This window comes from Phragmites australis, chromosome 6, assembly GCF_958298935.1.
Source record: "Phragmites australis chromosome 6, lpPhrAust1.1, whole genome shotgun sequence".
Lineage (NCBI taxonomy): Eukaryota > Viridiplantae > Streptophyta > Magnoliopsida > Poales > Poaceae > Phragmites > Phragmites australis.
Window position 1 is genome coordinate 23,736,572 of NC_084926.1, and position 24,730 is coordinate 23,761,301.

The window sequence follows — 24,730 nt, forward strand, 5'->3', positions numbered from 1 at the left end:
CTTACCACCCGGCGCATGGTTAGCCACCCTTTAACTTCTTCCATAGTAATCACTTCTTGTGTTACATAGTTGAAATGAGCTCAAGACCTTAGTGCCCCTTTACTAGGATGCAGCAAAAGAACTGTAAAAAAATAGTTGCATTAAGGAATTTGCAGTTATGATGGTTTTCTATTTATTGGTTACATAATCTCTTGGTGTGTTTGAAATAATAGCATCATGCGGTTGAAATTTTGAGAACAAGTGTCCCGGGGGGGATATCATCCATGGATACACCAGAAGAGATGGATCAAGTGCGGTATATTTGGCATGGGGTCCATATCTTTGTTCCCATTGACCTGCTATTGACACAATCTCGCACCATCCGCTGTTTCTCAAGGAGGAGGTGGCATGCTTCGTTTGAGTGTTAGGAAGTGTTGCTGGCCAGGATTGACGATGAGATTGGGGGGGGGGGGGGAGGGGTGACATTGGCTGGCTTGGTGAGGATGAGAGTGAGATTGGCCTGTTGTGTGAGGCAGAGATGGGCTGGACACCTGAGCTGACCTATCGCTCTTCCTTCCCCCTTTACTTTTTTCATGACTGTATAATTTGTGATGCATATATGCTGCTGTCATTGGTCGTCTAGGCCCCTGCATCTGTGTCCAGGTGGTGGCCAGGCAGCTTGCCTCATCGGACCGGCTTAATAACTGCAGTGGGGCATGATTTTACTATCTTCACCTAGTTGCTAGCTTATGTTCTTGAGTTTTCTGTTGCTTTTCTTGTATGTTTATGTGAATCGTAAATGCCAAGGTGTGATTCTGGTAGGTCCCATGGAAAAGCCTGGGTAAAGATCCGGTTATTGTTCTTATCGATCGTCTATTTGTTCTTGCTCAACCTGCTCCTGATGGACAAACTCTCAAGGTATTTTATTAGCATTTTAGATTGAACTGGAAACAACATTTCTGCGAATGACATTTCCTCATTGTTCCCTTTGCTGACTATTTTTGCATCTCATCTTTCTTTTTCTACCTTTAGGAAGAAGATATAGAAAAGCTTTTTGAAGCTAAGCTTCGGCAGATCGAGGTTTGTTTTCATGTTATCGAGGTGGTGAATGATGCAAGGATGTGTGTATGTTTTCTTTTAGTGGTTTTTGGAGATCATGTTTGATCTAGTTGATCAACATTTCAGATTTTGGATCCACTTGATCACTAGGTAATGGAACTTTTTGAGTTGGGCCACCAATAAATTTAGGTTGTTTATATCTTCCTGTGGTCTCCAGTTCAAGACTTTCTGTTTCTTTTTTAAATCATAATAGACTTTTAAAGGGAACAAAATAAATATGTTTTAATTCTTGATACTTAGTTGTCAACATGTACATGGGCTTGTTATTTCATTATGCCTTTTGATATGGCTACACATTTCGTTTGAAAATATTTCACAACAGCCATATGTTACACGTTACAACCACCCACCTGCCACTAAAACTAAGTGCAGGTTGCCATGGGATTTGTGCAGAAGAACTTTTAAACATTTGACCGTGAATAAATAGGAAGTATTGACCACATGAAACTAATATCGTTAGATTTGTCCCAAGGAAAAAAAAAACTTCCATGTGACAAGTTGAAGCTGGAGAAGTTTCTGACAAGAATGCTACAGTGGACCAATATTTTTACATTGTCTGGTGCTGAATTCTCTGTTGTTAATTACATTTGAAAGTAGTTTGCTTTGATGTGTCTAGACTACTGTTCAAGCTCTTGGGTGAGCGGTCCCTGTATTAGCTTTTGGTTACTGGTTAGTCTTTTTCATATGTATGGTCAGCTGTGTCCCCCAGCAGATGCTTGTGTACTCAGAACACCTTTAATTGGCTTTCACTAAAAGCCCAGTAATCTCTTTTCTAAAAAAAAATATTTCCATGTGAAACCATACAACAGTGCATATTAGCATATTTAATTGTTGGTGGTATATTTTATTTAGGAGTATACATTCTGGAATCTGGATATTAATGTTCTTTACTTTTGAGTTTGTATTATATGGCCTTATGGATTGATTCTTCTATGAGTTATGCTAAAAAACTGTATCCCATCGGATATGTGGGATACCTTAGGACCATGCGATCTAATATCATGTAGTTATCCACTGTACTCCACTTGCCATCAAAATAACTTCAGCTCCACCTTAATGACCTTGTCATTGAGCTAGCTTTCTCCTTCGGCGATAGCCTGCTGAAGTTCGTCAATCATGTTTTTGCAGTTTCCTATTGAATTATGATTTAATGGGATGCCGTCTTGGTGTAGCTGAACCCTTCTGTCTTTACCTATCTCTTTTTTCTGTTTTCCCCCAAAAAATGTATGCACGCAAACACAGCATTCTGGAACTTGAGTTCTAAGCTTCCCCCTTTTCTGCAGGCTGCAGAGGCAGCAACCCTTGAAGCAACAAGTAAGAGTTCAAAAGGAGGATCTGTATGATCTCTTATCCTGTTTGTCTCACAATGCTTAACACGTGCTTCTTTAATATTTTGCCAAAATATAAAAGTGAACAGCTATGACATTCATGAATGCTTAACACGTGCTTCTTTAATATTTTGCCAAAATATAAAAGTGAACAGCTATGACATTCATAGTGACCATATCAGTGAGTGCCTTTAAGATAAAAGAAACTTTCCAAAGCACATGGTTGTAACAATTTTAGATGTCAAAGATGAATCTCTCTTGTTTTTCTCAGCTGGAACATTGTATATGAATGTAAGGTCAGGATCATGGCTTTTGACAGTTATTTATTTGGAATTATTTTATGAATGACAAAGCTGAAGCTTGGAGCTGTAGCCTCTTAATGTACTTCGTGGAATTTTTTTTTATTACAGCTGTGCCAGTGTTGACAGAGGAATAAAAATTCAGATTCAGTTTGGATAACCTTTAGTTCTGTACCACTAAGTTTGCGTACTGGAATTATCCTACTTGTTTTATAGAATATCACAGTACGCCCCACTTTAGTGAGAACTTGCCATACACTGACAGTTGTAGTGTTAATTTGAGCACTGCTCTGTGCTTATCCTTATTACACCAGCTATATTGAGAAATACATATCAGCATGAATAGATGAAACATTTGACACACAATAGACATCTTAACTTTATATGAGGCTATGAGGGCTTGGAATCTCTTGAAACATATTGTTGGGCGAGTAATAGTTTTTAAGGTGGCAGGCTTAAAAACCGGACTGATTTAAAAATTAAGGGTGGTAAACGTCCACATTAATGTACAGTTCCACATTAAAGTAGACAGCATTACTACTTGTAGATAATGAAAAGTAATTAGTTCAAGTGGATGTATTAGTTTGTTATAGTTTCTCTTTTATATAAACTTTGGTTACTCCTGTCAAAACATTTATTCCAGCTATTCCTTGCATGTTACAGGTGCCAGATGGAAATTCATGGCTATACAATTTAATTTCTACAATTATTGGAAATCTTAAAGTTACTATCAGTAATGTACACATTAGATATGAAGATTCTGTCAGGTTTGCTAAGTCACCTGCATATCTTATTTAAATTTTCTCTTATTCCACGAATTCTTTTAATAAATATTTTCTTTGATCCCCCCCCCCCCCCCAGCAATTCCGGGCACCCATTTGCGTCTGGTTTCACTTTATCGAAACTTGCAGCAGTTACGGTGGATGAGGAGGGTAATGAGACATTTGATGCAGGTGTAGCCCTAGATAAGCTGCGAAAGGTTAGAACAAATTCATATAGCACGGATGTCATGTTCTATTGCTATTTACCTATCTTGTCAGAAACACCATATTTCCATCTGCATTGGTGAGATTTGACATTTAAATCCATGTCTGTAACCTAGCTGCATATCATAGAAGCAGTTACGGAAGTAGTCAAACTGATACACCCCTCGGTACCTGAGTTGGTGTTGATTTAGAATGTGTAGTGGATGACTTGGATTACAGTATGCGCGGAACACTGTAGATTGGGCATATTTAATAGCATTAGTATATTCCATAAAAAGAGTGATTTGCACCCTAGTTATCCTGTCCTTTCTTTGCAATGGTTGGGATCATAGATGAGAATGTGATCTGGCTTTTGCAAGTTGCCCTTTTACCCTTCAGATGATGCTTGAAGAACACTTAGCTTCGAAATGTGTTAATTCCATTGCTAAATTCAAGTGATCGCTGCTGATTTCTGATCCTTTCTGTCCCCTATTGTTGCATGGCTTTCAAATAAAGCTTATAACATTAAGAAATTGGCAGAGTATAAGCATCAATTAAACATAAGTACAATGCAACATTAGGAGAGGTGTAGGTAAATCTCTGCGAAGTCTTGACTGAAATTCTGCTACTCCTTATATACCGTAGTTGAAGTTCAGTATCGCTATGGTGAATGATGGAACTGGATCTTGCTGATTTCACAAGGGTTTACTTCATGAGCGCTGCTGTTATGCTCTCGAGACATTTATCTTTTGTTCCGAATGCTTTTCTACTATGGTACTTTTGAAGCTAGCAAGTGACATTATTATTTTTCTGAACTTGTTTTGACATACTGGATCACGACAAAGCAATTAGTTTATAAGTTATGGCATCTTATATTTTGTCTTTGATCACCTACTCTTGTTCTATAATCCTTGTAATCAAGATCATCATATTCTTTACGTTATTTTTTGTCATTTTGTCATTGTTTAGTCTGTCGAACTGCATAGGCTAGCCATCTACCATGACTCTGACAGCAATCCTTGGAAGCTTGATAAGAAATGGGAAGATCTAAATCCTACTGAGTGGAGCGAGGTTGTTGTACTGTCCATCAGAACACCTTCTTTGTTTGGTACCTGTTTGCTACTTCTTACCCTTGAATGGTGTGTCACAGGTATTTCAAGATGGAATTGATGATCACTCTGGCAATTCCATTTGGGCAGTAAATCGAAACTATTTGGTTTCCCCTATAAATGGAACCCTTAAATATAAACGACTTGGAAAGAATGAAAGAGGAGATCCAGATACCCCTTTCGAGAAAGCCTCACTTGTCCTCAGTGATGTTTCTTTAACTGTAACGGAGGTACCGAATCACTATACTTCTTTAATATGTTCACTTATCGTGTTGACAAACTTATTGTCTGTCTGCGATTCCATATTACCAGGCCCAGTATTATGATGGCATTAAACTGTTGGAAACATTTTCGAGGTTCAGGACACGTGTTGATGTATCTCACTTACGGCCTGTTGTGCCAGTGAAGGAGGATTGTCGTGCTTGGTGGCGTTATTCTATGCTGGCTAGTCTGCGACAAAAGAAATTCTGGTAACACTGACATTCTAAGTTCCATTTGCCCTTGCTTCTTAATTCTTCAGCATTTTCCTTACCCTGTTGTGTGTGGAATAGTTAATTGCTGCTGCTGTTATGTCTCTGTGCCGTTGCCTGAGTTTATGCGCACTGCACGAGAGTTTTTGGATCTGCTGTGGCTGATTGCATGCCAAGTCATCAGGGGTTGCTTTCGACACATACTGTTCTTAATGTTTTGCCTGCTATCACCTAGATCTTCTATTGCTTATTGCTTGGCCCATCACCATCGTCAAATTGTCTGTTCTCTCATGACATCTGTCCAATGAGTATAATGGTGCTTCAAGCTGCATTTTGTGGCCAGCGACCATGTATTTTCTTTCATAAAAGTGATGCTGCTCACATGCTAGCTGAGTCAGGTTTAGACCCATGTGAGAAATCTTTAGGCTTATTTGATTCTTTCTCGAACACGTAGGAGAGCTGCTTATCATTGTATTAGAAGAAGGCATGGTCCGAACAAAAGCTCTCATCCATAAAGAGGAGAGCAAACACAAACACAATTCTCACACACCACACTGACCATTGAATCAGATAACAAAACGCTCTATTGTAGCCTTGTAGAGAACGATCCCATGAACTGAATCGTAACCAGGCCAAAGGGCCCTGAGTCCCTTTGCACTGACCAAACACCAAAGGTTGGCGTCATCTGATATGTTCCTCAGGATGTCCTGGGTTCTCGGTGAAGCTCCATTGAAGACACATGCGCTGTGATGTTTCCACAGCTCTCCCAGGATGATAAGGGGGTTGAGAGTCCTTTCGGGCGAGGTTTGTCTACGCTTAGGAGCGCGTCTTGCAACCACTTTGCAAACACTTTGTCCTGCTAGGCCTTATCTTAACTACCTTGGTCTCATCAAGTATTTCCTTGCCGCTTGTTTGCTCATCTAGTCAAGTGCCGAGCCCATACCCATCTACTTTGGTCACCGATGAGTGTCTACTCAAAATCGAGCTTGAATCGACCTCCTCATTGCCAAATCGAGCTGCTCACAACCAAATTGAGACCGAATCGTGGCAACGATGGACATCCTTGGTGATTTTAAGCATGAAGGATAATGGGGATTAGGATAACCAAACAACTTGTCTACCCTTCCCTATCTTTGCCTAGCTAAACTCTTTTTCATAGCTCCCCTGTACAGCTTTCAACCCCTTCTCCCATTTGTATCCTTGACCCTTCCTCCTCTTGAGGGTGTTGTTTTCCTTGCTCTGGCTTGCCCCATCTTGGCAGGCTTGTTCTTGTTCTTTTGTTTTTTTAAAAATAAAATATATCACTGTAGGGAAGCCCCTACAGTGTCCCCCCCCCCCCCCCCCCAAAAAAAATTTGCCTAGCTAGGTTAGGCGACCCTTTCCCAGCTAGACAACTCTGGCAAATGAACCAAGCACGCCTTAGGTGTCATTAGTTCTGCCTCTTGGCTTGCTGCTAGGGGTGGATACCGAGCTGGCTCGGCTCGGTCCAGCTCGTTATGCTAATGAGTTGGCTCGGCTCAGCTCATTTGAGTACCGAGCTAAAAGATAGGCTCGGCTCGGTCCAGCTTGCGAGCCAACTTGTTTGGCTTGCGAGCTAGACGAATTAATCAGTACGCCTCCACAATATTTTTGGTACGAGTGGAAAGAGGCACCGAATGAGAACATTGCTAAGAACAAGCATTGCATAGGTGAAAACTGAGAAGGTCTCATAAAATAAGATCAAATTGCTACACAACCACATACCTTTGCCTATGCTGTATCAAAGTTTAGCGTTCATTAGCAACTAGTTACATTGCAACCTGATAATGTAGTAGGAACACGAAAGCCACACGTACTCCGAAAGTGATCTTAGCAACTACTTAAGCAGCCACATAAGTGGCGAGGCGGTGCTGTTGCGAGTGGTACCTCGATAATGCAGCAAGGCGTTGGGCGGTGGCCAGTGAGCGTTGCTGTGGCAAGTCGTCAAGCGGCAACCTGTGGGATGCGCTGCGTTGAGGGGTTGGGCAGCGACTAGAGGGAGGCGATGTGTGTGGTTTTAGGAGGAACTTCAACTGAATGACGGTGGGTCGGCGGCTAAGGCACTCGTGTGTGGTGTGGATCTGAATGTCCGGTCTGGTGGAATACAACGAGCCGATCCGAGCTGAGCCAGCTCGCGAGGTTCGAGCTTTCCGTCCATCCCCACTTGTCGCCAACTAGTCGAACTCACCGCGGGTGGCCTTGGCCACATGTCGAAGTTAATAGTTTTGTTGGCTCGATGTAGGCTCGATGTATCTGTGATATTCCTGAAGACAAATTGACTACTAAGACGAAGGGAAAGAAACAATGACATAGAGGAAGGAAGAGGAGGGTGGTAGTGGAGAGAACATGATGCAGACATGGACAATAGGGTTTGTTGTAAGTTATTTGGTGAAGCAGGCTTCATGTGATCGTTCCCAACTTTTTCCCGCATTTTTCTTAGGAGTGACGAGCGTAGGATTGACGTACCAACCTTTTTAAGTATCAACAGAAAATGCTTCAGAAATTACATAAAGCCTACTCCCTTCATCCAAAAATACAATGCATATTTTATTTTGGAGAAGTCAAACTTTGTATATTTAGACCAACAATCACTCAAATTATAAGTATGCTTAGTGTATAAAAATTATACAACTAGATTCAAAATGCTTTGCACTATATTAGTTTTGTAGCTATAAATGATATACATTGTGAGAAAACTATGGTCAAAGTCTAATTTTGAAGACCGTGCCATAATAAAATACGCCTTGTATTCTTGGACGGAGGGAGTAATTAACAGGGCGCTTTGTAGGGTTGTCAGTAACATGTTTGGGATTTCTTTTTTGTATTGACAAGCAATCCTTAATGATTTATATGCAATCAAATCTAAAACATTTCAATGCTGCTCCTTTAGTTTAAAATGGCACAATAACATGCTATTAATCTTTTGGATTACCATGCCATTTAGAACACTGGCAGGATCTCCAGAACATGCATGTGGCCACTTTTTTGTCTATGCATATTGTAGCAAAAGTATCATAGAAAAAATATTTAAAATATATTAATATGGTAGTGCTCTGGATGATGGATCTGCACACCGTTTTATGCTACAAATATTAATAATTCTATTAATGTCACTAACTTAAGTTTTCAGTGGTTGATAGAATGACATCTATTTGAGACTAGATACAGTATATCATCCTGCTTATTGTATCACATCAATTCTTTATGGTGCATGTTCTGATAAAGTGTCTCAAATATTGTGCAACTACTTAGTTAGATTCATGTTTTGATCTGTAGATAATTATTAACTTTGTCTATATTTTGAAATGCTTGTTAGTGATGCTTATTTGCCCTTTTTTCCCCAGCTATTGGTTCTCGTGGGAGAGAACTAGGCATTTCTGCCAGCTTCGTCGCCGTTATGTTCATGTGTATGCTACCCTATTGCAACAGGCATATAATGTTGATATTTCTGAAATTCGGGAGATAGAGAAAATTCTAGACATGAAGGTCATAATACTTTGGAGGTGTGTCACTGACTGAGTTTCTATAGTTTACTTTTGTTCCTTAATCTGACTCGCTCTTCATCCTTTTTTTTATTATTTCATACTTGCAGATTGTTGGGACATGCTAAGGTTGAGACGGTGAAATCAAAAGAAACACAGCATAAAAAAGGTGCCTCAGAGAGAAGATGGTGGCCTTTTGGATGGTTTGTGAAACATATTGATAAGAACTCTGTTCATTTATTATTCAGCGTTTCTGTTTTCTAGAGACTGGATACTATTGAAAACATAATATTTCATGTCATCTCCCTGCATGTATTCATTTGTAGAGGTCTGGAGTTCTTTCTGTACCAGTTGTTTGTACATATCTCTTCTCAAGGTTGCATAGGGTTGTATGTTTTAACCTAGCTTCCCAACCTTGTTGCCCATAGACACGTATTGATTTGCACGTAAAATTTGCTATGATTTTTCATAACTTGCACATAGGAACATTAGAACATAATGATCCACTTTTTGTTTTGAGGAGGATAAAAATAGCGAGCTTGATTTTCAAATCACACTCTTGCTTGCAAGCCAGCTGTTCTTTTGAGCAATTTCAAGTTGCCAGTTTGTTTGCCAAAAGAGCTCGGTGGTTTGGGTATTCACAATTTGGAGCTGCTCAGTTGGGCCCTTCGTATGAAATGCCTGTGGTTACAAAAAACTGACCCTCATCGCCCTTGGATCAGCTTTGGAGTTTCTGTTCCTCATCAGTCCTCGGCTTTGTTCTCGATCTTGGTCACCTCTGAAGTTGGCAATGGTCGCTCTACTAAATTTTGGACGGACCGTTGGTTTTTGGGTCAATCTCTGGTGGATTTGGCGCCGGATTTGTTAGGACTGGTGCCTAAACGTATTGCGAAAGTGCGATCGGTTCAACAAGCCATCTCTAGCAATTCTTGGGTGCATGATCTCAGAGGAACCCTCACTGTCCAAATTCTCGAGCAGTTCCTGCATATCTGGGACCTTGTGTCTGAGGTGCAGCTTCATGAGGAAGAGGAAGACACGCATATTTGGACTGCTAACCCCTCTGGCATTTTCTCGACCAAATCAGCCTATCAATCTTTTCTCATTGGGCATACTGGTTTTGACCCTTGGAAAAGGCTGTGGAAATCTTGGGCACCACCTAGAGCAAAGTTCTTCATGTGGCTCGCTTGCCATAACCGTTGTTGGACGGCAGATAGGCTGTCTCGGCGTGGCTTACCCCATCCATCTAGGTGCCCTCTTTGTGATCAGGAGGCTGAAACCATAACCCACCTCTTGATTGGTTGTGTGTTTGCTAGGCAAGTTTGGGTGGATGTCCTCCGGGCTGCTGGTTTGATGTTTGCAGCCCCGGCTCCCCCTGTTTCAAACAACTTCCAAGATTGGTGGCGTGAAGCTTCCTTGCTGGTGGACACAAACCAAAGAAAAGGATTCCATTCTCTGGTCATACTCATTGCTTGGTTCATTTGGAAACACCGCAATGAATGTGTCTTTGATAATGCGAGTCCTTGTGCCTCCTCGCTGGTCCAAAAGATCGTTGAGGAAGCCTCTTCCTGGTGTTTGGCGGGTGCTGCTGAGCTTTCTTTGCTCTTTGCTCAGCGCGTTGGCAGTAGTGGTTGATCAGTGTTTGATCAGTGAGCTTGTGTGTGTGCGTATTCTGTTTTGATCTTTTGTATAGTTGTGTTGTGGTGCGTGTGTTGGTTTTGAGTTTGGTGTACCCCCTTTTTATTCCTTCTTAATATAACGACGGGCAGTTCCCCTGCCGGTTCGAGAAAAAAAAAGGCTTCATAGCAACAGTATGCAAGGTGGTGCCTGATAGGTAACCCTGTATCTTTCAGTGGTGACTTATGATATAAGTTTTCAAAAGCCCACTCTCTCTCTCTGGAATTTACATTGCGAAAGTATTCATGTTGCTCAGTGTTCCGCCCATTTCTATATTGTACTTGAGCAGTTGATAAGCTTCTGTTGGTACATATAATAACTTTAAGTACTGCATTGACGATTTTACATATCATCAAGGATATTGAGATCATTAAGTTCAACTGTGAAAGTATACTGTATGACACATAAGACAGCTTTAATAGGGAAGGCATTGCATGGTTTCAGCACATTAGTATCTACAGAAACTCTAGAGGATCAGTATTGCATTTGTTATCTGGTTGGATGTACTGTCACAAGCCAGTGTTTGTGTTCAGATCAGAGGATATTGACATGCTTTAACTTGAACTTAGGCTTCTTTGCATCTTAATGTTTTATTTTTCTGGGGTTGAAGGAACTCGGTTGGTTTACCTTCTGAAGAAGCTACCCTACTAGAACCACAGTTAGATGAAGAGGAGCAACTGACCAAAGAAGAGTGGCAGGCTATTAATAAACTGTTGAGTTACCAACCAGATGAAGATACATCTTTCCCTCTCGAGAAGGTTTCCCCAAATACAATTCGATTCTTGGTGGATGTATCTATTGGCCAAGCTGCTGCAAGGATCATCAATATTGATCGAACTGAGGTTGTGTGTGGTAGATTTGAGCAGCTTCAGGTGGTCACTAAGTTGTATCCCAAGAGCACACGATGCGATATAACTTTGAAATATTGTGGTCTATCTTCTCCAGAAGGTTCTCTTGCTCAGGTCAGTGCATATGAAGCAATTATTAATTTTATGTATTTTAAGCTGTTTTCCACCCTATGGTTTCCAATCCGAAAAATGCCAGTCCATCTGAACCATCTATATCTGTACTAATTTAAAAAGGCACCTGTTGCTTTCTTTTCTACATTCATTCACCTTAGTGTACACAAGTTATTCTTACCCATGTGTTCAGCTGCATCTAATGGATTATGTTGGTAATTATAAAAAATGGATTATGTTTCGTCTCGTATTCTGCCTTCCTCCTACAACTAATAACACAAATGTGACTCCTAATCACCATAATGTCACGTACTTTTAATTACACTAATATTCCCTAATCACCATCATCTCACCTAATAAAAAAACCCTGCATTACAGGTGCATGGTTATTATTAGTTTTATAAACCTGATTGGTTAGCCTGTTCGACAGGAAAAAGCAGAACTCTCGAGCCTGGTCTGGTTTCACAATTGGAGAATTACTTAATTCACCGATTCTAAACCAGAATTCTGTAATCAGACCAACTAAAAATGAGCCCTGATCAAACCGAGGGGTTTGGTCACTTATCTGTCCATCTGAAGCAACATTCCAAATCTTTTGAATGAGTTTTGAACCCCAATCTTGAAGTTATACATGCTAGCCACTCTACCAATGGTGGCTGCTATGTTAGGTGCTAGGGCCCGTTTCATTCATGGCCAACTTTACTGTAACTAACCTTTACCATGTGTGGTTTGCCAGACCATTTGTGGCAGCCAAAATGACTGCTGTAGGTATGCCAAAGTTAATAAAATAATTGAGCATGACATGTCGGATATGATACTAAGAAAGTGTGGCAAACCACAATTGCAGTAAGCAACCAACCACTTGCCAAAGGAAGTGAGGCACAGGCATGAGAATAGGCAGCAAAGCCTACACCTAATTGATTGTTTAATTTATTAGTTACCGGATCAGTGTTCTGCCCACTAAACTGGCAATTGTAACCCCAATGAACCAAACAGGTGATCAGGGTAATAACCAGAAAGGGTTGCATGTAGCCAAGAGTCCTAGTTTATTATTAAATATAAGCTTGGAGACATACTATGGCTTGATCTCCAAGCCTGTATAGAGGCAGTTTTAGAGGAAGAGAGCTAACCCTAGTTGTCACTGCTCATCGATTTCTTTGCCAGTCATGTGGCCTACCCAATCCTTTGATCCTTTCTTCTCTATCAGTTTTTTTTCTTTTCTTTTCCTTTCTCTCTAATCCAGCCCCTTAGCACCTATGCGTCTTTGTAACTGTGGGCACATTACTACATCACATGCAAGGTGGTAGGCTACTCGCCATCATGCTGACTGCTAACCCGCGCTTGTACATGATGATCGTCCACTCAATCACTGATAAATCTTAGTGTCACAATACCCCTTGCTTTGACTTTTGTTGTCTACTCGTTACTAACAAGTTTTTTGTTGCATTAACTTTGATTTTCATGTTATATGTAATTTTTTTCTACTTTGTATGGTATTCCTCAATATTATTCTTTTATGAACTTCACGTTCTTCGCAATAACATCTTTTGTCATTCATTGCAGAGTATCATTAGTGAGAGAAAGAGTAATGCTCTTGATGCCAGTTTTGTGCATGCACCAACTGATATGGACCTGGATTGGCAGCTCACGGCGAAGATATCACCATGCCATGTTACGGTACGTACCTAAACTTGTGTGTTCCTAGTACTTAATGTGAAGGAGATTTCATATCTCTTGTAGTCTTGTTATTTTTCTAAGACTAGGAGGTCTAGTAAGGTTTTGTGAATATTTTCGATGGGCAAAGGGTGTTCTTTCCAGTGCACTATCTTTTGCTGTTGTCTTAAATCAATTGTTTTGTATTCTGTATGGTATTTTGGTGTCAGTATTCTGGCTAGGGATCCACTGAAAAATTTGAAGGTTATTTCTTTTTTTCCCCCGTTTTATGGATGCACGAAACCATTGACATCCGCCAAACCATTAGTTGCTAAATGGTAGTAAGTTTGCAAATAATTTAAAAGTTTGGTGAATTTATGTCTGAAACCGTGAACACAAATCAAAATACTCAGTTCTAGTGTCTCGTGATTAGAGTACAAATAATCAACTATCTTTCTAGGGTGAATGCGATTTGCTCCTCTACTTGGGGCTCCCATGGTTCTTATACTTTTGAAAAAGTAAAAAAAATATCAGTCCCTGCACTTTTATTTTGATCATTTGTGGATAAATGCTAACATAATATGACAACTAGTGAGTGGTGTGGTGGCATATTGACTTGGGATATAAACCTGTTGACTCAATTGCTGTGACATGACCTAGTCACTGCCATCCATTTACCTCTCTCATGTTCCGACACATCGTCCTTATCAAGCATCCCTCCTCACCCTTCTCACTCCCACCCAATCATATGAGTCCAGCACTGTTGGTCACCACCATCAACTGTCGCTGCTGGCTCCTTGTGTGTGTGCACACCTGTGGAGCTGCAATGCGCAAATGATTAAGAGTCATGAACGGCTGGTACCTAAACATAATCTTGCACTTCCACGACTTGTACGGCGTGCCGATTCTCATTTCTCAACCATGATGTGGCTATCTGTGTGCCCTGAATTGAGCACCATAAGTGAGCTCATGCACACTGCCTACCACACCACCAAACTTTACTAGTTGGCCTTTGCTAACTAGCGGAGACACTGAAGGTCACGATTTGTGGTGCTGACCTGATGGGGTCTTTATTGGTAAACCTGGCACGGAAGGACACATATAGTGTAATGCATGAGCCTGATGATGTACGACTAGGAGAAAGGTATCTTGCTCAGCATGAGGCTGATCAGATGATGATGCAGAAGGTGTTGCTGCGACTGGAGCCAAGGATAACATTTACAGTGAGCAGCACTAGGTGGCTGAAGTCCACTAGGGTCTCTATGTGGATAAGTTGGACCACCAGGTTGGACACCCATGTTCTGGAAGCTCCTACCACAAGATGAGTTAGAATATGAAAAGCTTAAGAATTACAAGGAAACTAATCAAATCCTCTCTTGCATATTGCAAATTCATCAGATATCGACATGCTTGGTAAAGTATTTCTGCGAAATTGCCAAATTACTATTTAAAAGAGCATGCCATATCTGTTCAAGATTTATTTCAAATTCTTCTTTGGATAGTTTTGGTTTCAATATTCGTCTTTTCATCTTTTGTGCTCATTCATGAGCTAAAGAGGTAGATCGTTTATCTGGTTACTTTCTTGCTTTCTGATATCTAGAATTTATTGCTGTTGCTTCTAGTTGTTCGAAAGCCTTTCTTTATTATCAATTTATAAAGCTCATTGAATTTGTATTTGTTGGTAGCTTTTGAAGGGGAGTTATGAACGGTTTCTGCAGTTCATTAAGCGAAGCAATGCCGTTAGCCCAACAGTGACTATGGAGACAGCAACTGCTTTACAGGTAAGTATACCTTTTTATTTTTTCTGTACCTTATAGGTCAAGTATGGAATATCTGGTTTTAATGTATTCTCATTCTATTTGCACATACTGGGAGGTGGAGTTTCACTAATTACTCTGATCTTTTGAATTGCAGTTGAAGTTAGAGCAGGTCACACGTAGGGCCCAGGAGCAGCTTCAGATGGTGTTGGAAGAACAGAGCAGGTATATGTGCTTCAGATGAGTACTTTTACAAGAATAATTCATGATCTCAGAAGTAGGAACTAGGAAGTGGTAGAGCCTGACTAGGGTAGCGCATGATAGAGGGAGAAGAGGGAACCGAGAGGGAGAGCCAATTGAGATAAACGGGAATAAACTTCTTTATTGATTGCTTAAAGATAACACTGCTAATGCCAACTATATATGACTGGCCAACCTAATCCTAACCTGCTACAAACTGAATTCCAATCCTAGTCCAACTCTAACAAACTGAGTCCTAACCAATTTAACAAACTAAGTCCAACACCGATACTACTGAATCCTAACTAATTTATCTGATTTATTCAACCGACAATAACAGGAAGCATACAGAAGCATCATTTCTTTTCGTAGCAGAAGTGTCATTGTGTCATAGATGAATTCTTATGATTAGATAAGCCTGCTTTTAATGTCCTCAAATATTTATGAACATTTTCCCCTATCTATTTTCGTCATATTATCTAAGATGATTTTTCTCAGATTCTGTTCCCATTGGTGAATTTCTTTTTTATTGTATGCTTCATCCAGTGTCATGCTGTGTTTCTTCTGCTCACAGTTTTCTGTTCTGTTTCTAGATTCGGACTTAATATTGATCTGGATGCACCAAAAGTTAGGATTCCCTTGACCGTTAATCAACCTGCTCTGGGAAATGAGTACTTTGTTCTGGATTTTGGCCATTTTACATTGCATACAAGAGTAAGTTCATGATTTAGAAGTATATGATACTGGTTTGCTGTTTTTTACTAACTATTTGTTCAATTACAGGATGGAACATGTGATGAAGAAAGACAAAGTTTATATTCACGCTTTTATATTTCTGGGAGGGATATGGCTGCTTTCCTTATTTGTGATTTAGCTCAGGACATATACTCCATACCAGAAAATTTAGGTCTAGATGTGCTCTCAGGTCATACCTCTGATGCTAATCAGTTCCGTTCTCTTCTTGATCGCTGTGGAATGTCGGTGATAATTGACCAGGTAACAAAGACGGTCCTTTTGCATGGTGTGTTTTAACTGTTGAAATATACAAAATTATCAAGTTACCATACCCAACTATTATTTGGCTTAATAAAATATGGCAACTAAGATTTGTATCAGATATAATGAGCTCAGCTTCATCTTTTCTTTTGTTTTCTTGCCTTTACTTTTATCAGGATACTGCTCATCCAAAGAAAAAAAAAATCTGTTTTGAGCATAGGATTGAAAACAGGACTGCACCAGGTGTTTTACTGTTTTGACGAGTCCTGGCCAAGAAATGCAGCACAAAGTGGTGGTAGTTTGTTGGAGATGATTGAAAATTCAGATGCCTATGTCACTGCTAGTTAATACTGTGCATGGGACGCTGTGAATGCGTCAATACTCTCCCTTTGTTGTCTAACAAAATCTAGAGAAAATACCCCTTGTTAGCTGTCATATATGCCATAGATTTGAATGTGCGAACTACCTGACATGATTGTCCTTACAGGAGATACATACGGGGCATTTATCAGTTTTGCATTTCGGGCAACATTTGCATGTGTAAAGTCACACTTCGATTTTGAGCTTATAGGAGATACGTATGGGCAATTGTATTATTTTGCATTGCTAGCTGGAAGTGGTCTCCTATATCTTTACACACTCTATGCTCTTTAGGTTTGTTCCTAATTTGTAACATCATTGCTCCTTTTCTTTTGAGGATAACAGTACCCAGTAGGAGAGAACCCTAGTGAAAAATTTTGTCCTCGCACTTTGTACTGGTTGGTCATATAGGAAAGTCAAACCTTTTTTATATCAATGGCTGCAATTTTCCTATGCTATATTTTCCGTTGAAGTGCATTAAAAGGTATTGATTGACTAATTTTGTTATGGCATGAAGATCAAAGTTCCACACCCGAGTTATCCATCAACTCGTGTTTCTTTTCAAGTACCCAATCTGGATATTCACTTCTCACCAAAAAGGTACTGTAAAATAGTCGAACTGCTTGGTGTACTTTACCAGTTGAAGGGAAGCAACAATGAAGATTCAAAAAGCTATGAAAGTGGTAGCCTGGCGCCTTGGTATCCTGCTGATCTAGCTTGTGATGCTAGAACTTTGGTTTGGAGGGTACGAAGTCACACCTCTCTGATTGAGAGCTGTATTTAACCATATTGTACTTATATATAAAAAAAATCAGTCAACACATTTGTTCAGTACACTAATGTCATTTTTGTATATTTTGTTTTCGGTCCTAGGGCCTTGGCTATTCGCAAGCTGAATGGCATTCTTGCTATGTTGTATTATCTGGGACGTATCTGTATATTTTGGAGTCAGAATTGTCCCAGAATTACCAAAGGTGTTGTAGGTATGTACTATGATGTTTTCCAAATTTTTTCAGATACCGAAGAAAAATATATGTAATCCCTTGGTAGTTTTCCTCATACAATTAAGTGTACATAGATTGGTTTGACTAATATTGGAAATCTTGGATAGTAGAAATGAGCTTGTTATGTGCATGTGTGCATATATTGGCATAAGCCCTTGTCTACAAATAATGTATCTGTATTGGTGTACTTAGAAAGTGAAAATGAGATTTAAAGACAAATTTCTGTTAGAAAACAGATGGCAGGCAGGATTGTATTTCCTTAAATTTTGGTAAAGTTATTCAAAACTTTCTGGAACAGGCACACTTTGTGTTGGCATTAGTACTAGAATTTGTTTGCTCTTTTTATTTCTTTAGTATTATTTGCACATTTCATCATTTATGCGCTTTTCGATATTTGATTTTTCAGCATGGCTAGTCAGCAAGTACTTGAAATGCCATCAACCAGTGTTGGCGGGTCTCTTTACAGTGTTGGTGTGTGTTCTAGAGGTGCAGACACGCAAAAGGTAAACTATTTGGTCCTCTTGTTGTTTTAACCTTGTGTTGCTTAATATAATTTTTTTGATGTGGGGGAAATTCTGAAACAGTTTGTACTTGTACCAGCGGAAAAGTGAATGCCCGATGTTCAGTTGCAGATTTTGTGGGGCAACTGTACAAAGCTATATTTTCAATCTAAATCCCACACGAAGAGCCGAGTAGGCATGAAAATTGAGATATTTTTAATTTTCCTGAACACCTAGAGGATCAAATGTCTACAGTGTGCAGATTGCAGCACCCAGGTTGAGCACCATAATTAGGAAATCCTTGCACATAACACCTAAATTGGCATCACGTTGCATTTTCCACAACCCATTTAATTTAATCAAGTCACAAATGTTAATCTGACAGCATGACCCTGTTCACCGGCAGATGAGTACTTTTTGCAGGATCAAATTGGACACACTTTATTCATGACCACATTGCACGTTAACATTTTAAATGGAAGAAAAACAAATGATTTCAGGGATTACAACGCAATCAGGACGATCATGGCAATCAAAATCTGAGCTGTGTGTTGCGTGAGCAGGGTTGGGCTGTTAGGTTTCTGGGTACGAACCAGTTGGATTGTGGGGGTGGTGGTACAGGCTGTCAATTTAGATAGTGTCTTGTGCAGACATTTCCTGATGCGCTTTGTGCAACAGGAGTAGATATAGGTTGTGCAGACTGGAATTTACACGACAGAGAAGAATGCGGCACCAAGATGATTTTTCTTCACTGTTCAGTTTTAAGACCTGATATCCCCCCCCCCCTCTGCATCATAGAGGATTGTGTTGCTCGATGGCATTAGTCCTTATTCCTCATCTGACTTTAGTCGATGAATTGCACTTTCAATATCCATGGAGGCTCCATGTGAATGGTTATAGTAAAACAGAAGTAACTTATGTCTTGCATGTGTGATTTCTTCTAATTTGGTGTGACTAGACCTAGAGGGAAGTGTATTGCAAGGTGTTAATGGTTGTGTTGTGAGATCAATCATCGAATATCCGATTATCTTAATCATCATAATTGCTTGTTGATAAGCAATGTATCTGATACTCGCTCTCTTCTCAAGGCTTGTAGGGCCCCTTTCTAATGGAATGTAGCAATTAATATTGATTGGGATTGCTTGAGAATAGATTCTTAGACATCCTGATTCACTCATGACCATGGTATTAAATCTCAGTTGTCATCTTAGTCTAGTTGAGAATTAACAATTAGTTGTAGCAGTTATCTGGACAGCTTTTTTTTTTTCTACGTCTAATTAGTTTCTAGTGTTAATGCCATTACAAATTCGTAAGGAAAATGTTATATAATAATAATAGTTAGTATTTGAAAACTATAATCTTATGATATAAAAATTTGGGCTATCAATCTTTTTTTTTCTATAAAGAATAATGATTATTTTTTTACTTATTAAACTACTAATGAAACAACCAAGGAAATATAGTCCAATAAGTGACTTAATATTATACATATCCATAAGCTCACCATTTTCCTACTTGAAGTTACGCTGATTGTCACCTCACACTCTATGAAGAACTTTTTTTACAATGCACGAACTTGTACAATTTCATTAAAACAATCAAATTTAAATGTGATAAAAATGAAAAATAATAAAGTTTTGTAGGAAGTAGGATGAACAGAGGCTGGGTATTAGCACTGCAATCTATTACAGTAAGTGGTAGAAGTACTTGCAGTGCACTTAGTGGAGCTTAGATTGTAACAAGCTATAACACAACTTTTGCTAGTTCTTTATATCACTGCTTTTGAGAGAAACCAAGAACTTAATGGAACATCAAGCCTTGGAATCATATCAGTCTTTTCATTTCATTCCTTTTCTTTTTGGAAAACATATGCTCAGGCCTTCCAAGCTGAGAACTTTATTCATGCCTTTGAATTTGCATGCTGCGAATCATGAAAAAGGAAGGGCTCTGACAGTTTGTGCTTCACAAGCATGCTCTAATAAAAATAATTTCTTAAAAATATTTGAAATATTAAGCATCTTTCATGTATTACTTACAAAATTCTCTTTGAGTGATGTAGATAAATTTTTACTGCATAATATATTTAACGTGAGCTTTTTGGAACTTCATTCTTTGTTGGAGATTCACCAATTAACAGGAATTTTCTTTTTTGATCTAAGCCTTATTCCATATGCAGGCACTAGAATCAAACAGCACACTGATAATGGAATTCTGTAATGAAATTGAGAAGGCTAATTGGATGAAAGCACTCATCCAGGCAACATATCGAGCTTCTGTATGCCTCTGTGTACTTTATCATAGTCTACATACGACCTGCAGTTTGTACGTGGTTCAGCCTATGTTATTTCTTTACTTGCTTCTTGTAGGCCCCTCCTGAGGTGAACATATTGGGAGACCCTGTCAGCACTCCTTCAGAATTAAGCACACCAAGGCTTAGTAGCTTGGGATCAGTGGATCTTGTTGTGAATGGTTCTGTCATTGAGACTAAACTTTCCGTGTATGGAAAGGTAAAGTATTGTGTGAAGTTTTGGTAATTCTTTGTGAAATATAACCCTGGTGCCTTATGGTATGGGTTTGCATATTTGTGAAACATTTATTTTTGTTCATTTATGCCACTATTTCAGTTGGACAGAAAGAACAAAGATCCACAAGAGCTTTTAATGTTAGAGCTCCTCGGGAATGGAGGCAAGGTAATTGTTTCAATCTATCTTGAGTTCACATAAATAATAAATAGAAAAAGGCTATTACATCATTAATATAGCATTCTCACTTGCATCTATAAATCTCATATTATTTAGACGAATAAATCTTACCTTAATTCTGTCAAGAACTCAAGATGTTGAACGAACATGACAAATGCTTGGATGTCTCTTTCCTTCTACTGATACTCTTGTGGCCGTGAGAGCCATGAATGGCTACAGCCAGCAATGATTATATTTTGTCAGCATTATTCCTTTAGTTAAGTTTCTTAGGCCATAAGCCACCTAGTTGAAATAAGATTAGATTTGCATCCATTCTTTAGTTGAGTTATCAGGGACTATCTCTGTAATATGGAGGCAAATTGTTGAGATCAATTAAGGAAGATTAAAAAAGGCATCTCCCCCTCCCCCTCACGCCCTCCCCTTGTTTTCCCATGCCTCTCTGTTTCTCCCTGCCAAGAGCTCCCTCTCTGTTTTTTTTCTCTCTGCTGCCAACCAATCTTGTATATTTCTTCATTCTCTACCCTAGCTACCTTCTTCAAATAGTCTGTCCATAACGTCCATAACATATATAGATGTTTTTCCAGTTTTTTTATTTTTAGCAAAGTATAGAAGAGCCCATGAATCCCAACAGCTGTTTCTGAAAATCAACGAATGTCTCATGTGGCCACACAGGAATCGAATAATGTAGGATCCTCACATCTTTTCCATAGTCCCAGTATGTCCCCTTTACCCAATATCTATTAAAATTTGAACCAGTACACCTTTCCATTACTGATTTTGTTGTCATTGCTTTTCCCCTTTACCATTCTTTCAGTGTTTTGTTAACTGGATTAGTGCGGTGACCTAGAAGCCCTTTGGTTAGTGCTTGATTGTGCTATGCTTACAGTGATTACCTATGACTTTTGTTGTATACTTGTACCATTTGTTTCCTCATCATTCACTAGGTGGATTTGCTTATGGTTTTGTATTTCATATTTTTAATTAGACACTAGTTGTACATTATGATTTACAGGATTCTACATTCATCTTCTGCAGACTGCATTATTTATTATTTATTTGCTTTCGTAGGTTAATGTTGTTCAATCTTCTTGTGGTCTTAGTGTGAAAACAAAATTGCATTCATTGAAGATAAAGGATGAGCTACAGGGTCTTTTTTCAATGTCTTCAAAGTATTTAGCATGCTCTGTTATTAATGAAAGTGTGGAAGCTACTTGTTCTGGTATACCTGATAAGGAGGGTGACCTAAGCTCCTTTTCTGTGGATGAAGATTCTTTCATGGATGCATTGACAGATTTTACTCCTTACCAAAGTTTTTATCCACATGACAATGAAATTCCCTCGAATTTAAGTTCTGAAACAAATGAGTATACTGAAACGAGTTCAAAAGATGGTTTATGGTTTGATGGGGACCAACAGAAAGTGAAACCTACAGAAATATTTTACGAGGCACAAGACAATAATGCCACAGATTTTGTCGTTCTTACATTTTTGAACAGGAGTCCAGATTCTTGTCTTTATGATGGTATAGATTCACAGGTAACTGAAATTGAAAATTATTCTGCACTCTCATTTCTGTTCATTATTAATCACACCATTAATACAAAGCACCAGAAATATATTTGTATTTCTTTCATTTCTGTGGTGTTGTAATGTCGTTGCCTTAAGTTGCATAGTTTCTCTTCTCTTTCAGATGAGTATTCGAATGTCCACACTGGAATTCTACTGTAACAGACCCACACTTGTTGCTCTCATTGAGTTTGGATTTGATGTTAGCATGGTTAATTCTGTGCCAAAAAGTAACTCTGATATGGGACGTGCAACCCAGATTGCAAAACCTGCAGGGAAGGAAGACAGTGGTCGTACTGTTGTGAAAGGATTGTTAGGTTATGGAAAACGTCGAACTATTTTCAACATGAAAATGGATGTGGATCGGGTATCAATATTTCTTAACAAGGAAGATGGTTCTCAGCTTGCAATGTTTGTGCAAGAGAAATTTCTGTTTGATCTGAAGGTGAGATTAAGGTATTAGGAATGTATGCTGAAATTAATGCTATATTTTCCACAAGGAATTAGTGACAAATAACTTACTCATAAGTTGGACAAAATTACATCTGAGTTCCCACTTATTTTCATACCGAAGCATGTAACATTTGACTCTAAATTCAACACCTATACCACCCATGATACCAAAATTTTCAACATTAGTGCCCTAACATTTCATGGACCCCCATTGTTTTCATATCAGAATAATGAGTTCCAGGGTGGGTGAAAAGGGTCTAGGATGGTGTTCATTACGTTTTTTCTAGAACCTTAAGGGTGGTGCATCAATCCATGCTATATTTGGACACTGGTGTGGTGAATGCGATGCACTGCGCTCCATTGTGTGGTTAATTTTTAAAGAAGTGTGAAAAAGATTTGTGATACCCGGCTAACTTAATCCTATTGTTACGCTTGATAAGCTAGCTGGCAAAAGGCAAATATATTGATAAATCTATTATTGGGAAAGGCACTACAATTCAAAACCAAGCCTCTTTCGAAAGCACCACAATCCTTCTCAGAGCCTTAGGTATGTGGCTGTGTTCTAGAGTACTTGTCTTGGGAGTGTTGTACGTTGTCTATAGTTCTTTACCTTTAACTTGTCTTTGGTCAAGCACTGAAAACTGTAGCATCTTTTTTTATGATGTCATATTAAATCGGGTTTGTTTAGATTCTTACTCTTCATAACTGGGAGTTCCCTAAGGATTAATACTGAGCTATTAAATTGCCTTGATAGGATCATGCATTAACACATGATCGGGGATGGGCCAGCTATCCTTTTCACTGCAAAATATAGTAGATTTTATATATGCTGGCGAGAATTTCATTTAGCACATTTATTTCTCATCAATTGTTAATGTGTGTATTTTTTTTAACTCTCTTTATTATTATGTCGTTCCTAATTTTTTAAATATTTATCAGGTTCATCCAAGTTCTTTTTCAATTGATGGTATACTGGGCAATATGAGATTTTGTGACATGTCCCTTGGGCCGGATCATCGCTGGGGTTGGCTTTGCGATATACGGAAGCCTGGTGTTGAGTCGCTTATAAAGGTATTGATGACTGTTCGTTGTGACTTATTTTTGTTGATGGTTAAGATTTTTTCCTGCAATGACTTCAATCTAGGGTATCTTATCATGCATATGTATATGTTGATACTGGCTGTGGATTCTAGCTTGGATGTAAACACAAAGATATGTGGGTTTGAATTTGCAATAGTAGATTCTACCAGATTATCAAAACACCTAAGGGCCTGTTTGGATAGGAGGGATTTCGATTCAAATCCTTAAAAAACTAAACAATAGAATTGCTAGGGCAATCTCCCTCATCCAAAGTCCCAAACATGCTCTAAGTTTGTTGGTCATGTGTGGTTAACAATCTTCCTTCTATCTTTGATCCTATACTACAAAAGTTTAAATCCAAATGGTAAAAACATTAGTTGTAAAACCTTAACCACATATTAGGTTGCCTTGTCCTGCAAATTGTAGCACAGTAATGTTCCTAGTATTGGCTCTAATATAATATTGGAAAAATGCTTTTATTTCTGTGTAATCATTGTGGAAGTTGAGACTGTATTTCCTTTTCTGGATTAAGTTCTCTTCTATCATTTACATTGTTCACATCCAACCTGTCTAGATCATTCTTTACCATGGTGACCTAAAGTCCTTGAGAGAGATTGTTTGGACATCCTCTGGATATAGTCATGTTCGACTATTTAGTTGTGGCCATTATGTTCTACTGCCACCTCATGAGCGCGTCGGATCAACTGCTCAGTTAGTTATGCGTGTTTTCTTCTGTACTGTTTTGAGCACACGGGTTCGTGTTGCCATGACCTTTCTACGTGCCGCAATCACATCTCCCATGACAACACAGATTAGTGCTGACCTTATTTGTACTCTTTTGCCGCTTGACTTTCATCTTTGACGAAGTCTCACTTCGTCCTCGCATTCCCCCATCAGACTTATCTCCTACCACAAAATCATCTTCGTCTCGACCTCAAGTTTCCTCTATTTCCTCTTTAGCTGTGCAATCTTTTTTTTTTCTCGAATGTGCAGGAGAGTTGCGTGTCATTTCATTAA

The 24,730-nt window shown here is 39.1% G+C and overlaps 1 protein-coding gene across 3 annotated transcripts in view; it reads left to right on the top strand.

The window, feature by feature from the left end:
• The window catches only part of LOC133922148 (uncharacterized), a 64,525-nt gene that overhangs the window by 14,993 nt on the left and 24,802 nt on the right, over positions 1 to 24,730 (top strand). For 2 of the 3 annotated variants that reach the window (XR_009910395.1, XM_062367348.1), the window contains exons 4-28: positions 802 to 897; positions 1,012 to 1,059; positions 2,382 to 2,435; positions 3,389 to 3,492; positions 3,587 to 3,704; positions 4,660 to 4,761; positions 4,841 to 5,029; positions 5,112 to 5,269; positions 8,632 to 8,790; positions 8,880 to 8,972; positions 11,054 to 11,405; positions 12,966 to 13,079; positions 14,741 to 14,836; positions 14,970 to 15,037; positions 15,646 to 15,766; positions 15,836 to 16,048; positions 16,926 to 17,153; positions 17,282 to 17,391; positions 17,819 to 17,915; positions 20,089 to 20,187; positions 20,279 to 20,419; positions 20,537 to 20,602; positions 21,683 to 22,150; positions 22,305 to 22,625; positions 23,573 to 23,704. Coding sequence is in view for 1 of the 3 variants with exons in the window: in XM_062367348.1 (XP_062223332.1) it covers positions 802 to 897; positions 1,012 to 1,059; positions 2,382 to 2,435; positions 3,389 to 3,492; positions 3,587 to 3,704; positions 4,660 to 4,761; positions 4,841 to 5,029; positions 5,112 to 5,269; positions 8,632 to 8,790; positions 8,880 to 8,972; positions 11,054 to 11,405; positions 12,966 to 13,079; positions 14,741 to 14,836; positions 14,970 to 15,037; positions 15,646 to 15,766; positions 15,836 to 16,048; positions 16,926 to 17,153; positions 17,282 to 17,391; positions 17,819 to 17,915; positions 20,089 to 20,187; positions 20,279 to 20,419; positions 20,537 to 20,602; positions 21,683 to 22,150; positions 22,305 to 22,625; positions 23,573 to 23,704 (3,747 nt within the window). In the remaining 2 variants the exon portion in view is untranslated. Of the gene's footprint in view, positions 1 to 801; positions 898 to 1,011; positions 1,060 to 2,381; positions 2,436 to 3,388; positions 3,493 to 3,586; positions 3,705 to 4,659; positions 4,762 to 4,840; positions 5,030 to 5,111; positions 5,270 to 8,631; positions 8,791 to 8,879; positions 8,973 to 11,053; positions 11,406 to 12,965; positions 13,080 to 14,318; positions 14,469 to 14,740; positions 14,837 to 14,969; positions 15,038 to 15,645; positions 15,767 to 15,835; positions 16,049 to 16,925; positions 17,154 to 17,281; positions 17,392 to 17,818; positions 17,916 to 20,088; positions 20,188 to 20,278; positions 20,420 to 20,536; positions 20,603 to 21,682; positions 22,151 to 22,304; positions 22,626 to 23,572; positions 23,705 to 24,730 lie in introns of those variants that run through there. The other variant, XR_009910396.1, reaches the window with a different exon arrangement.